General features: G+C 42.0%; 1 protein-coding gene across 1 annotated transcript in view; it reads right to left on the bottom strand.

The window, feature by feature from the left end:
- LOC135577062 (tubulin-specific chaperone A-like) overlaps positions 1–14,936 on the bottom strand; it is a 46,824-nt gene extending 31,888 nt beyond the window's left edge. The window contains exon 1 of the mRNA XM_065044715.1: positions 14,692–14,936. Within this exon, the coding sequence (XP_064900787.1) occupies positions 14,692–14,744 (53 nt within the window). The 5' untranslated portion in view covers positions 14,745–14,936. The remainder of the gene's footprint in view (positions 1–14,691) is intronic.
- Between the last annotated feature and the right edge of the window lie 1,454 nt (positions 14,937–16,390).

The following is a 16,390-nucleotide window of genomic DNA, read 5'->3' as shown; positions in this document are numbered from 1 at the left end:
AACTTCTGTCCCTGCATATGACAACACCAAAATTCACACCATGTGTCTGAGGACACCATCTAGTTTCTTCTTGAATATTGACAGGCCTGAGGCTATGACTACTTCCCTGGGGAGCCTGTTCCAGTGCTCCATCACCCTCTGGGTGAAGAACTTTTTCCTAGTGTCCAATCTGCTCAGCAATAAAACTAGGGGGAGGTTGATGGGGGGGGGGCACTGCTCAGGGACTGGCTGAGCATTGGTCAGTTGGTGGCAAGCAATTACTTTCATTTGCATCACTGGTCTTTCTTCAGTTTTATTTATATCTCTGTTATTTTCCTTTTAATTATAATTTATTATTTTATTTCAAGTATTAAACTGTTTTTTCTCAGCCCACAAGTTAAAATATTCTCTTGTTTTTAAACAATTATGTCACCTAGTATCGATCTGAAACCCTACAGTTAACCTTATTTCAGCTACACAATATCCTACATCCTGCAATAGCTCTGAAAATAAATCAAACATTAATGACCAAAAAGCTCCGTACATTGAAAGGCACACTGGGTTAAGAAATATTGTCAGTTCTGTGACCAGTTCGCTCAAATCTGATTGCCAAAGTTCAGAATCTAAACACAGTTCTAAATGCTGTTCTTTTTCTTCTCTTTGGTAAAAATGAGCCTGTTTTTCAGTAGTACTCTATAAACAGAACTTAGGTGTACACGAATAGGAGAGAAGGGTACTCAACCTTTTAAAAAGAAAAATCTTAACTCTGCTCACAAAACAGAAATTCTAGTCCTTCATGCACTCAAGATAAAACATTTTGGCATACATTACGACGTGTTGCTGAAGGGAGCTGCTCTGAAGCTGACCTGGTCTGCATCAGAGCAACAGATCTTGGCATAGTGAAGGTTTTTTTGAATCAGGGAAATGCCAGGGCAGCAGAGAGACCCACCAGGAATTGGCAGCTCTCTTGTGGGAGACACTGACAAGACCTGGGCATCGCCAGAGAAATAGTGACCACCCCCCATGCCTATAAAAAGCAGCCTAAGAAGTGGTAGTGACCAGGACCACTGGGACCAGAGTAGGCAAACAGAGCATGGTGTGGCAGTTTGTGCAGAAGGGCGCACAGGGAGGGTGGAGAAGCTTTGCCAGCTTGATTATGGAGCAATGGTATCCATACAGCAGAAAGCCATGGCTTCTGTAAGGTCAGCATCCACCTCAAGTGATACAGCTGCCCAGACCCAGATCCAATGGGAAGATGCTGCCACCCAGGTGTTGGGCTGCAGGGTGTGCCCTGCCCTTACATCAATACCAGGTGGCAGCAGTAAGCACACCACACACCTGTGGGAGTTATGCCCAGGTAGAGGAAGGTTGAGAAATATCAGCAAGAGCGAGAGGGAGATAGACTACTGAAGTTACACCCTACCTTCCCTAAGGCAGGCCCAGCAGGCAGACAGGGTGCATGATACATGACTCCTTATCCTCTCTCTACATGGCAGAACATAGTGACTCAAGGGATATAGGACAATGGCAACATCTCCCTGCCTGGCACAGAAGGAGGATCTCTGCTGTAACTATCCCACCTTTCCAGGTTTCCTTGCACAACAAGTATGAGGCTCTGCAAATGGAAACAACAATACTGAGGAAGATGGCTCAACTAAGTTGGAGATGTCACAGAGGTCAAGTTGGTCTACACCCTCCATCAAAACTGCTTCTATAAAGAAAAAAAGGCAGGTTGTTATCATAGGAGACTCCCTTCTGAAGGGAACAGAAGGCCCAATATGCAGACTGGACCCACTTCTTAGGGAAGTCTGCTGCCTCCCTGGGGCCAGGGTTAAAGATGTGAAGAGAAAACTTCCTGCCCTGGTAAGGCACTCAGATTATTATCTGTTATTGATTTTTCAGGTGGGCAGCAATGAGGTTGAAATAGGAAATCCAAAGGCAATCAAGAGGGACTTTAGGGCCTCGGGATAACTGGTTAAGGGATCAGGAGCACAAGTAGTGTTCTCCTCTGCCCCCTCAGTTGCACGGTACGATGAGGGAAGATACAGGAAGACCCATCAGATCAATACCTGGCTGTGAGACTGGTGTCATCGGGAAAACAAATGGAGTGCACCTGTCTCAAAGGGAGGGAAAGGATCCTTGGACAGGAGTTAGCAGGGCTCACTGAAAAAGCTTTAAACTACATGTAAAGGGGGAAATGGATAAAACCACACTCAATAGAGTTAAATCTGGTGGCAGCACACCAGTGTTTGGGGAATGGGGTGCTAGCAAGGTCCTTCAGTCAGTCATCTCAGTGAAGGTAGGGGATGGAGATCAACATAGCAGCAAAGACGCAAGAGTTACTGATGTGTTAGAAACCACAGAAGCACAGTCTCATAGGAAATAGTGCTTCTCCCCAAAAAAAGGTGGTGGGATCAGTAGCCCAAATGAAGCAAATCTATACCAATGCATGCAGCATGGGCAACAAACAGGAGAAGCTGGAAGCCATTGTGCAGCAGGAAAACTGTGATACAGTTGCCATCACAGAAACACAGTGGGATGACTCCCATAACTGGAGGGCTGCAATTGACAGCTATAAAGTCTTCAGAGGGGATAGGCAAGGAAAGAGAGGTGGTGGGGTAACTCTGTATGTTAGAGGGTGGTTTAACTGTCTAGAGCTTCATGACACTAATAATAAGCTTGAGTGCTTATGGGTAAGAATCAGGAGGAAGGCCAACAAGGCAGATATCCTGGTGGGAGTCTGTTACAGACCACCCAAACAGGATGAAGAGGCCAATGAAATATTCTGCAGTGAGTTGGGAGAAGTCTTACAATCTCTAGCCCTTATTCTCATAAGGGAATTTAACTTACCAGATGTCTGCTGGAAATACAAGACAGCAGAAAAGAAACAATCTAGGAGGTTCCTGGAGTGTACGGAAGACAACTTCCTGACACAGCTGGTCAGTGAGACAACAAGGAAAGGTGCCCCACTGGACCTGTTGTTTGCAAACAGAGAAGGACTTGTGGGTGATGTGATGGTTGGAGGCTGTCTTGGGCACAGCGATCATGAAATGATCAAGTTGGCCAAGAAGGCCACAATGGCATCCTGGGGTGTATCAGAAGGGGGGTGGTTAGTAGGTCAAGAGAGGTTCTCCTTCCCCTCTACTCTGCCCTGGTGAGACCACATCTGGAATACTGTGTCCAGTTCTGGGCCTCTCAGTTCAAGAAGGACAAGGAACTGCTAGAGAGAGTCCAGCGCAGGGCAACAAAGATGATTAAGGGAGTGGAGCATCTCCCTTATGAGGAAAGGCTGAGGGAGCTGGGTCTCTTTAGCTTGGAGAAGAGGAGACTGAGGGGTGACCTTATTAATGTTTACAGATATATAAAGGGTGAGTGTCACGAGGATGGAGCCAGGCTCTTCTTGGTGACAACCAATGGTAAGACAAGGGGTAATGGGTTCAAATTGGAACACAAGAGGTTCCACTTAAATTTGAGAAGAAACTTCTTCTCAGTGAGGGTAACAGAACACTGGAACAGGCTGCCCAGGGGGGTTGTGGAGTCTCCTACTCTGGAGGCATTCAAAACTCACCTGGACGCCTTCCTGTGTAACCTCATCTAGGTGTTCCTGCTCCGGCGGGGGGATTGGACTAGATGATCTTTTGAGGTCCCTTCCAATCCCTAACATTCTGTGATTCTGTGAATTTACTTATCGCAGATCACTGGATGAGCCCAATTTAAGTTTAATATTAATCATTTAGCTTAAGTGCATTTCAAATAGAAAGAATCTCTTCAAATTATAAGGTCATATGATTTTTAATATACTGTCTGCTTTGTGTTACTTAGTAAGCTAAATTTGCTGAGATCTTAAGCTGTACCTTGTAAAGTTCTGCTTACATTCACCAAACTTTTATCTACTTAATGAAAACGAAGCAGCTACAGACCATCATGGACATCTGCAAGATAAGGCCTGTTTTGCACTTTGCTGAGCAAAACAGGATACGTTTGGACAGAATAACACTTTCAAGGACAGCGCAAAGCAGCTATGGACAATGTCTGCAGCTAAACAAAACAAGAGGTCAGTGAAAGAATCCAGTGAGAAGCAAGACGACCCCAGACTCAAATATTACTATCGGACTGAATTGTTGTGTGAAGAGCAGGTAGTCTGTAAGGGTATTATTACCCAGGGACTTCTCAGTTCGGCACCTCTGTGAAGGCATCCAGCTTGAGTCAACCCTGTTGCTGTACTACTCCATTAAATTTTTTATTTCCATGTACTTTGATGCCTGAGAATTTGCTTCAAGAGACCTAGGATCCAGACTCTAGAGCAACCTGGCACCAGACCCCTAAGCAGGTTGAGATGCCAAATGATCAAACTTTGAAATCCTACCCAAGCAGTATAAGGAATCAGGTACACACACAGAATCCTTCGGCCATAAACACATATAATCCCTTACCTGTGTTCCCTTACCCTCCATGTCTCTTAGGCATGAACTGTTGACCAAACCTGGGACTAAGTTTGGCTCTAGCCACATCTAGACTCCTCTCTAAGGAGTTCAGAAAGCAAGGGAGTCCATTCTGAACCTCGTGACTCAATAGGAGGGCCTTCCTCTACCCTTTTGCATCTCCTGTCCCCATATAAATCTCTCTAAAACAACTCTCACCCAACTCTGTTTGGCATATTTCCTCCATGCAGTAAGCAACAGAGTGAACCTTGCCATCAAACTGTTAAGTCACACTTTTCTTTAAGTGATCTAAACAGTGCTCTGCGGCAAATAGGAAACTAAATCACTGTTCCGTGACAATACCATGGATTCAACCTAAGCACACAGAAAACCCAAAGCTGACAGGATGTATTGAGCAGATAGTGAAATAGCTATTCTGACTTAGTTAAAACCTAAAAATCCATACTAGTGTAACTGTACATGGTATTTTTTTGTTACAGTATAATAAAATCCTTGTATTAATATTATGCACAATTATAGCAGAAGTAATTAAAAAACTGCAATAACATTGGTGCTACGTAAATCACTACCTGCAGAGCTTAAAATATCAGGTCTTAAATCTTGCAACTTATGCACATTCTTGGTCTCACTGAAGATACATAAGCGCACACAAATTACAGGCCAAGGCCTAAGAAGAAAAGTCAAGGAAGGAAGAAGGAAAGAAATACAGTACTTGACAGAGTTATCACCAACTGCCATATTTTCTTAGCCGTGAGTAACTGACTACTTTCTGATTGGGACAGGATCTCTCAAATTTATGCATTCATTTTCTTGATAGTGACAAAATCAACATAAAATATTATCTTTCTCTAAAAGAGTCAAGATGTAACCACACACAAGTATACGCATTATTTTTACCACACATACCCCTCCCTGCATCTACAGCTTACAGAACTGAGTTACCATGACATTTTCAGGTTAAATTTGCAGGCTTGGCATTTATCAGGGACTACTACCATGAAGACTATGAAAATCAGTTAGTTTTGCTTTTTTAAGTTAGAAAATTATTTTAATTTTAAAATGACTTGGTTTTAACATTTTTACAGCATCTCTTATTAGTAAAAAAGGAAAATTATACCATTTTTAAATTTGAGATTTCTCTGAATCTCCAGGGCTTCACATTGTCTTCACTTCTCATTTTCCTGCTCTTGCAATATATTCTTGCAGGTTTTTTTACATCCTTGCCATAGCAATAGCTGAAGTTCCCCTTTTGCCCCGCTGAGAAAGTCTGATGAGTTAGGGCATCATTCAATGTCAGCAGCCAGTGGGAGCATGGAGGGGGAGAGAGGAAGCAAGGAATGGAAGGATTCAACAGATGCAACCAGAGTGAAAGATCTTAATTTATGGACTACTTGAAAAGCAGAAAGATGCTAGCCAGAGATGAAATATTTGCTGATGTACTGAAAGAAGCAACTTGGATGGCTGGGGGAAAAGAGGTTGGGTACTGAACCAAGAAAACTGAAAGAGCATCTCTGATAAACTGAAGACAAGAGTTAGAGAGAAATAAGAAGTCTACCAGCCCATCCTGAAGAGGCTCTGGAGTGGCAAAAATTCTGGGAGAGGAGGATATGGAATGGAACAGGACAGAAGTTGAAAGTTATAAATGCTAAGGAGCCTGAGAACTTCACTTCTCGAGAAGGAAAAACAAAAACAGGGTCACTGTTGTGGCAATTGGGGTTACCACAGACAGCTTCATTTTCCCTTCTATAACCCCACAGAGTCATCATCTTCAGTCAAGACCTTCGTTTTGGAGAAAAGGCATAGAATCTACTTCTCCCGCCTCCCCTAAAATCTGGGGTTAACCAACTGGAAGTATCAAAGTAGTGATCATAATTAGATAGAACTGAAGTCATAATGTGTGTAGTCAATTCACAATGCATCAGGAAAGAGACTGAATACAATTTAAAGAAAATACAATGGGCCTCCTGATCCTGAATGAGATTTTCACCTATATGGTACATATAATTTAATAATACTTAACTCAAATTCAAGACAGGATGTCAAGACAGGGTTGTTAGTGCAGTATCTTCTGTATACAAAGCGCTACCATAAGTTTAATATAATAATTTAGTTTTTCCCATAGAGCCACATGTAAATAATAATTTTGCATGAATTAGCAACTGTTTTATTGACATAGTTGAATATGTGGCTCCATGCCATGGTTGAGAATGCCATGAAAAAAAATATGTACAATGAAAAACAAAACAATAGTACTACACATTGGCATAATGGCACCAAACTAGGGTTGCCAAGCAACTGCAACTACAGTATTTCCAAACTTTTGAAAGGTTGCTGAAAGAATGTAATGTTGCAAAGCCAGTTTCACATATGTACTTGCTAAAAAAAAAAAAAAAAAAATTCCTTCCTCAACACAGAATCACTACTGACACCTATGGTGATAAACCTAGTTGATGTGTGACATAGTTCTATCAATTAAGATTATTACATCAATAGATTACTATGGTCAATCACAATACAGTTTTGCCTCAGGAGGCAGAAGATAATTGTAAACACAAAACCAATCAGATGCCAGAATCACGTGTTTCACTAGAGGCTTTTTTTTTTTTTAGAAAAGGTAATGGGATGGAGGAAGGGATGTGAAGGAGGCAATCTTTTAAAGGTCTGACCATTATTAACTTAAATTTGTGAGATGCTTCTATAAAGAAACCAGTGTTCAGGTCTGCTCAAAAGGTAAAACAAATGAAATAATTTTATTTTTTTTTTTGAAGCACAAAAAATACCATGCAATTTTCACAGCAACCACTGTGCTCTTCTCGCAGCTTAAAAAAAAAAAAAATTAAAAAAAAAAAAAAATCTGTGTGGGTACTGTGGTATTCCTGAGGTTTAAAAGAAAGAATGCATTGAAGAACACAGGGAAGTAGGAACCCCTTCAAACAAGTAGCTTTGTTTCTGGAGACTAGAGTCAACTTGCAATTACCCTTAAACTAATTATCTGGGTTGGCAACTATGTATGCCTGAGATGCTAACTCAGACAGCACTGTGTAAACGCAGGTCCACTCTTCTCTCTCAGAGTTCACATAAAGCAGTTTTTACATGGGATGGAGACTAAATTATTAAGTCTAAAAAACTGAAGCAGCCTTCAACCACAGGGCCAACATGGGACTTTTTATATCTAATCCTCATGCCAGAAGCACTACAGAAGGTACTTAAAATGTATCTAAGTAGCTCTGGACCACAACCACCACATTTGGCTAGCACTGAACCCAAGTTTACGGGCTGAGCTGTTAAGACTCCAGGACTGAGCTGGTGACAACCCTAGACAACAGCTACACAATGCTCCTGCACTCTAAGATGGGTTATTTAATTTGGATATAGTCACAGCTTGTATCTGACAGTGCATGCAATATATTCACCCCACCTGAATTCCTGCGCTCTTAGACATGCAGTGTAAACATTAAATATCTTTATCATGCTGACTCAGTATAGCTGAGCAGTTCTGCAGATCATTCCTCAATACTCATATAATGTAGGATATCCTAGCCCTTCCCATTAATTGAGCTAAAAAGCAGTCGCTGCATACAATCTTGTAATTATTATGGGAATAAAGAAAGAAGACATGAGTTTCTTATCAATATACTGAGGATAAGAATCATGACTGGTGCCTATGGCTAATCAGAAACAAGCAAGAAAGTGACCATAATTCATATGGTGGAAAGAAGATCAAGAAAATTTGTGATTTACACCAAAAATAGCAACTTTCTTGAGTAACCAATAAAATTAAACAGTTCTATGTTTGAATTAGCAATAGTCACTACAGAGCAAAATAAATGTCTGCATTCCCTGCAATACTTCACCTGCACAAAATGTATCCTGAACCCACCAGTAAAATAATTAAAATAACTGTTTACATTTATATTTTAAAAGAAACCAACAGTTTTGTGTAACTTATAGAACTTTCTGTGCTGGGGGGGGGGGGGGGGGGAAGAGGGGAAATCACAATGGAAGTTGCTTAGCAATGTGAGAATATTTTACAGAGAGAAAAAAACCCAGCATCAATACCAGTCCTACAGGTAAAAGAACATCTTAGGAAGATTCTAGAGTTTTAAAAAGGTGGTTTTAAAAAAGGGTTGCCTGACAAAAAAACAATACACTTTCCCCATAGATTCATGACTCAAAATTCTATAATCAAGGCTTGCAGATTTGTAATTATGGTATGTCAGCCACATTTAAACAAGAGTGTTAAAAGATTGTTCAAGTTAAACTAACACAATTGCAATGCGAACTGTCTTAATCTCATCCTAATCTAGTGGTGTCACTTCCATTTAATCAGATGGAAACTACGGGCAAATGCCAGTGCTATTTTCACATCCCAACTTTGTTCGCAGTAGTTTTTTAAACCATTGCCAAACTGAAATGAGTACAAGATATTTTTAGGAAAAAAAAAAAAAAAAAAAAAAACACACACACACACAAACCCACTTCAATCAATTCCCTCACTATCCAGCAGCCCGAGTTTAGATTTATTAAGAGTAAGACTATTTTGAGTCACAAAAATCACAGAATATCTTCAGTTCAAAGCAACCCATAAGGATCAGAGTCAAACTCCCTGCTCCTTGCAGGAATACCTAAAACTAAACCATATGACTAAGAGCATCATCCAGACACTGCTTGAACTCTTGACAGGCTTGGTGCCATGACCACTTCCCTGCAAAGCCTGTTCCAGTGACCAACCATCTTCTCAATTAAGAACCTTTTCCAAATATCCAATCTGAATTTTCCCCTAATGCAGCTTCATTCCATTTCCTCATGTCCTACTCCTGGCCACCAGAGAGATGAGATCAGCACCTCTCCCTGCACTGCCCCCCTTGAGCAAGTTGTACACTGCAATGAGGTCACCCCTCAGCCTTCTCTTCTCCAAGCTGAACAAGCCAAGTGACCTCATCCATTACTCATAAGTCTTGTCCTCAAGAATCACAGGATGTTAGGGATTGGAAGGGACCTCAAAAGATCATCTAGTCCAATCCCCCTGCCAGAGCAGGAACATCTAGATGAGGTTATACAGGAAGGCGTCCAGGCAGGTCTTGAATGCCTCCAGAGTAGGAGACTCCACAACCCCCCTGGGCAGCCTGTTCCAGTGTTCTGTTACCCTCACTGAGAAGAAGTTTCTTCTCAAATTTAAGTGGAACCTCTTGTGTTCCAATTTGAACCCATTACCCCTTGTCCCACCGTTGCTTATCACTGAGAAGAGCCTGGCTCCACCCTCCTGACACTCACCCTTTATATATCTGTAAACATTAATAAGGTCACCCCTCAGTCTCCTCTTCTCCAAGCTAAAGAGACCCAGCTCCCTCAGCCTTTCCTCATAAGGGAGATGCTCCACTCCCTTAATCATCTTTGTTGCCCTGCGCTGGACTCTCTCCAGCAGTTCCCTGTCCTTCTTGAACTGAGGGGCTCAGAACTGGACACAATATTCCAGATGTGGTCTCACCAGAGCAAACTAGAGGGGGAGGAGAACCTCTCTCGATCTACTAACCATCCCCCTTGTAATACACCCCAGGATGCCATTTGCCTTCCTGGCCACAAGGGCACAGTGCTGGCTCATGGTCATCCTGCTGTCCACCAAGACCCCCAGGTCCCTTTCCCCTACACTGCTCTCTAAGACCTTTCACTATCTTGGTCACTCTCCTCTGGATGCACTTTAATAGTTGGATGTCCTTCTTATACTGAGGTGCCCAGAACTGCACACAGTATTTGAGGTGGGGCCGCACCAGTGCAGCATAGAGGGGGACAACTGCATCCCTTGACCGGCTAGCTATGCTGTGCTTGTTGCACCCCAGGACCTGGTTGGCCCTTTTGGCTGCCAGGACACACTGTTGACTCATCCAACTTGCCATCAACCCAGACTCTCAGATCCCTTTCTGCAGGGCTTTTGTCCAGCCTTGTCTCCTAAATTGTACATATAACCAGGATTACCCTGTCCCAGGTGCAGAATCCAGTACCTGGTCCTGTTAAACTTCATATGGTTGGTGATTGCCCAGCTCTCTAGTCTATCAAGATCTCTCTGTGATGCTTCTCTACCCTTCAAGAGAGTCCACAGCTCCTCCTAGCTTAATATCTTTGGCAAAATTCATTACATTTGATTCCTGCATCCAGATCATTTATAAAAACATTAAACTGCACTAGCCTTAAAACTGAGCCCTGGGGAACCCCACTGGTGACTGGATGCCAGCCTAATGTAACTCCATTTACTATAACTCTTTCAGCCCTGAAAGACCTGTCAGCCAACTGCTCACCCATCATATTATGGACTTGTCTAGCTGTATGCTAGACATTTTGTCCAGAAGGATACTGCAAGACACTGTATCAAAAGCTTTACTAAAATCCAAAACACACATCTACTTGCTTCCCTTGGTCAACTAGATGTGTGACCTTGTCATAAAAGGAAATTAAGTTGGTTAAGCAGGACTTTCCCCTTGTGAACCTGTGCTGGCTATGACCAATGACAGCATTGTCTTTCAAGTGTTTTTCAAAAACTCCAAGAATAACTTTCTCCATAATTTTACGAGGCACTCAAGTTGGACTGACAGGCCTGTACTTACCAGGGTCTTCCTTCTTACCCCTCTTGAAAACTGGGACATTTGCCAGCTTCCAGTTGACCAGGATCTCTCCAACCTCCCAAGACCATTGAAAAATAATGGAGAGAGGTCCTGTAACAACATCGGCCAGCTCTTTCAGTACCCTGGGATGAATCCCATCAGGTCCCATAGATTTATGTGCATCCAGCTGGAGCAACAAGTCTTGAACAAGTTCAGGATCGGTTGGGAGTTTATCATCCCCCCAGTTGTGGTCTTCCAACACAGGGCTCCAGGAGTCCCAGAGCTCATCATCAGTGTTAAAGACAAAGGCAAATAAGGCATTAAACATTTCTACTTTTCTACACGCCTATTTGTGAGGTGACCAACCTCATCAAGTAATGCACCAATGTTATATCTGATCCTCACTTTGAAGTGATTAAACAGAAGCATTGCATGTTAGGACATAAGCCACAAGTACAGCAAACATTATTATTCACGCTCATCAAATCTACTTTGTTGAAAGACTGGCTAACCAAAGTATGCAATCACCAAGAGCCTGGCTGTCCAATTTGTCAGAAAAAGCAAAAGGTTCTCCCTGTTTCTAATTCAAATTTATTTATTTCATACTTCTTACATTGTCATGTATCAATGAAAGTAAGTAAAGTATCCACAATCTACAATATAGCCTCTTGAGAGGGGTACACAAAGAATATATGATATATAGCTTAAAAAAAAACAAAACAAAAAAAAAACCAAAGCAAAACCAACCAAACAACAACAACAAAAAAAAACAACAAACCCACACACACATTAAAAAAATCCCACATTAAACAGCTGCTTTGATCTTAGTTTGAAAAAAAGTGATGTGTTAGGTAACTGATGAGAGAAAAGAATGGGCTACAGCAGATGATTAAAAAAAGACAAAGTGCCAAAAAGTTCAATACATCCTAATGGTTCTTGACCCTTATCTTTTTCTATATACTCTCACAGCCTGAGCACTGAATTTACTGTTTTTCAAGCATGTTCAATGCACTTTTCTAAACTGCAAATTCAGAAAAAAAAATAAGGAAAATTAATCAAAATGTTAAGTCAGTCACTTTATGGCATGTTTAACAAGCCTCTACATGAGTCCTCTCACACACTACTAATAAATACCTATATAGTTGCTCTAGTCCCAAATGAGAAGACAATATTAATGTTCCTAAGTTGACTCAAGTCACATGCACATTCACTATAGTACAGAACTAGGCTTCTAGTTGGAGAAGGGTGGAGTGAGGTAGAGCCACACCTCTTCTTGCATATGTGTGCAACTGCTACATAAGTGGGAGCTGCTGCTGTATCATCTCCCCCACAGGGAGTATAAGATAACTTTAAAAAAAAAAAAAGTTATCTTCACTTACAGTATGCCAGCCGCTATAGAGTAACTGTGGATTTACATATAGTTATCACACAACAAGCATAAGCTATTTACTTTCTTATTCACACAGCCATTCTCCAAAAGCAAATCTGAATCCTGCTGATTCCACTCATATGATTTTCCCAGATGTTTTCATCACTTTCTTTGTACTAGCCCTGAAACATATACAGCAGCATGGCAAGCTGGTCCAGGCAGGCCTCATCCTTCAAAATAACAATTTTGGTTTTTTAAGTCTGTGTTATTTTTCAGTGGATCAGCTCCCTGAAATATATAGATGTGCGCTCACATAAGTCCTTTTGCTGGACAAGAGGCTGTAACACAGTAGCTCAGATTTATATTACCTTAAGATACCATGGACCAACAAAGAGTCTTCTTCACTACCAAAACCTTGCAACATAAACCCAATACATAGATACAACAGTTTTCTCAAAAGTACTTAAACACCAATAAATTATACTTCTGACTGACAGAAAGAATACAGAGACCGGAAAAAAGTTAACCTAAGTAAATCTAGTTTTCCCACACCTCAGAATACTTTATCTACAAAAACTGACACAAACCACCATCCACTTAGAAATGCAAAGAGAACATTTACAACAACCCTGTCCAGCAAGACCAGCAACCATAATACAGGTCATGAAAGGGACCCAAAGCAAGAAGCAGTCACCAAGCCACTCAATCAGACCACACTAAAACTTTCCAGCTTAAAAATAACACACAAGCTGCACAGTGACAGGATATGGGACATTACAGTCACATAACAAATTTCTTGCTTATAGCAGTACTTGAGAATTGCTCCCCATTCTGACAGGGGTTTTTTTGTGTGTTTTTTTTTTGTTGTTGTTGTTTGGGTTTTTTGTTTGGAGGTTTTTGGGGTGTTTTGTTTTTGTTTTTTTTTTTTTGTTTTTTTGTTGGTTTTTTTTGAGAACTCAAAGTGTCTTTATCTGGCATAAACATAATTATCCTGTATACATTTGTGTGCACAAGCACAGGCACATCGCAAGAGCCAGAGGCCACAAATGCAATTGCAAAGAGCAAGTTTTTAGTTACCTCTCTACTGGAGGACCTCTAAAGCCACACCTAAGCTCCCAGACAGAGGTGACGTAAGTGGGAACGCAGGCGCTGGTAAGTTTAGCCTTGCTGGAAGATCACTAGGCCGGCTGTGCTCGCCTATATTTCAAGGCTTAGAGCAGACAAAGCCTCTTGCTGTGCTCTGCTCTTTCTCAAAACAAAGCAGGAATCTCAGACATGATAAGGTACTGTAGGGTTTCTCTCAGGCCTATCTCACACACAGGTTCTACTTATCAAGCCCACAAGGTCAGTAAAACAATTAGTGCGATGTATGTGCCTTCTATATACCCCAGCTGTGGGTCACTTTAGCATGTTTACCTTTCTCCTCCTGGCCCAATCTTCCACAATTCCCATACACCATTTTACTTCTCTAGTCCAACCCTTAAAAGCTAATGAGATGTTACAAAGTGTACTCATTTTACTGGTAGTCTATTACTAGCTGAATTAAAATAAGTAATAATGCAAAGTTGATTGTATGAAGCTGGACTACTTAAGATCCTGATCCAGCACACACACTAATTCCTTTCTCTCCTTAAGCCAGTGCAGTCTTAGTAGGATGCAGCCTTAGTAAACTCCAATGTGATCAAATATTTAATGTCAAAGCCTTGCGCTTACACTCATAATAAGAGGAACTTTTCTTAAAAATGAAGACTGTGTTATATCTAGACAAAACCAAGACTTAAGTGCTGAACTTTCCATCATTTTTGTGGTGTGAACTATCAAATCACAAATATCCCATTCAACATTTGTTTCAGTAAAACAGGCAAGACTTCCTGCCTCTGCAAGGTATAGGGCGAGACTGCTCTGAACACTGACGGAGCAGCATGACAAAATCTCCCGTTTAATTGCGTTCTCGGGGAAGAAAGGCCTTTTCCCGACGACCGTGCACAAGGTGAAGAAATCGGCAGCCATGGCAGAACTTGTGCCACGGCCACCCTCCAGCACATCACAGCAGCCCCACCCCACCTCAAAAGGGCCCAGCGCAACTCCCAGACCCCGCAACAGACACGGCCGGCCGCGTACAAAACCCTGATCGCAGGCAGCTCCTCCGCTCGGCTCGGCGGAGCCCCAGGAGGCCGCGGCAGGGCTCCATCCCCGCTCAGACCGCCCTCAGAGCTCGCAGCTGAACCAAGCCCGCTCACCCCCTCGGGAGCGGCGTAACTACCTTCAGCCTCTCCCAACAGCTCCGCCTCGCACACGCACTCACCGCCTCACTACGCCGGTCTTGATCTTAATCTGCCTCAAGCGGAGATCGGCCATAACGAGACTAGAAAAATAACAGCGCGATCTGAGATATAGCGACGCAAGAAAGTAAGATGCAGCGCAGCGCCGTAACTGCGCAGCCCAATTCTGCGCATGCGTCAAGCCGCCAACCTGGGCAGGAGCAGGTCTCCGCGCGCCCCCCCCCCCCCCTTCGCCCGGTGAAGGCGTCCCATAGTGACCAGCGAGGGCCAGGCTGGGCTAGGCTGGGTGCGGGCTGCCTCGCGAACGCGCAATAGCCTGGGCGGGGCTGCGACTGTCCCTCAAGCGGCCAGGTGTAATTCACGGAGTTGTGTCTTTTTTGCAGAGGAGGATGAACATGACCCCAGCAAACCTTCCTGGGGACCTGTGAGATGGGCCAGCCCAAATACATCCTTGACTTGGCAGGTTGTCTCTGTAGGAAGATATAGGTCTTAAAATCAACAGCCTGCATAATGCCATGAATGAGTGTGACCTGGAGACAAGTTTACAGATGTATTATTTATTTGATATGAAAAACTGACGTCACTCATGCAGGAAGAGGAGGAAGCAGAGCAGCATTCTGGCAGGCATAAGGGAAAACATGGCCCCTTGCTTTGACAGAAACCCAAATCTTATTCATCCAGCTTTAGAAAGTTGTACCAAGTCATGCTGGGGCTGAAGCTGTTCTCTAAGCAATTCCAAGGCAGCGCGATTTCCACTTATACTATATGCCCTTTGGAAATACAGACCTGTGCAAGGGACATTTCATTACCGCTGTGCACTTGCAAATCAATTAAATTTTCAAAAATAGTCTTTGATGTCATTTCTGTATTTGACATAGTTGTTCCATAAACAAGGAGGCCAACAACAAAAAACTGTGAAAATAAAAATTGCCTAGAAGCAGCAATATTAAGAAAAGTAACTCATGTTTTCAAGTGCTACAAATGTTTTATTTCTAGCCCTGAAGCATTAACTCACATCATTGACAGTGTTCAGTCTCAGCTACTGAATTTTAGAAGTAGAATACAATTCTTTTCTTACAGCTAATTCAGATAGCTAAATAGATGATAATATATGAAATCTGAATTCATATTTAAGAATGCATGATGGTAACATGAAAAACGTGTTACTGACGAATGCTGAACTATAATGTAAAATGTGTCTAAAAGTGTGTTCTACTTTATTATTAATAAAAGTTGGTATTAGTATCTGAAAATTATAAAGTAACAATTAAAAAAATAATGGTTTTATTTCTAAGGGTCTGGATATCTGGATAACCAGGAAAGTATGCATAATGCTTTCTAAGACAGACACTCCTTTTTTAATTAAAAGTTTGTTTCGGGTTTTTTGTTTGTTTGTTTGTTTGGGTTTGGTTTTGTTGTGGGATTTTGCTTTTTTTTTTTTTTTTTTCCAGAACTCCTGAGGAATATTTTCTAGCCTAGTCAGCTGTAGATGTCACGGTTGAGATGGACAAACGACACAGACCAAGTTCCCTTTATATACAAACAGCAGTCTCCATTTATTGCCACAAACACCTTTTTATATAGTCTTTACCAGTTTATGTGTCTTTTTGCTATTGGTTACATGTTGCAGTAGTAACATTTTGCTGTCATCAATGTTACTCTTTTACTCCCTTCTCTCTCACGGGTACACCTTAATATCTCCAGATACTCCTTTACTCCCAT

The sequence above is a fragment of the Columba livia genome, chromosome W (genome assembly GCF_036013475.1).
Source record: "Columba livia isolate bColLiv1 breed racing homer chromosome W, bColLiv1.pat.W.v2, whole genome shotgun sequence".
NCBI lineage: Eukaryota > Metazoa > Chordata > Aves > Columbiformes > Columbidae > Columba > Columba livia.
This window is presented reverse-complemented; position numbering and strand designations above follow the sequence as displayed.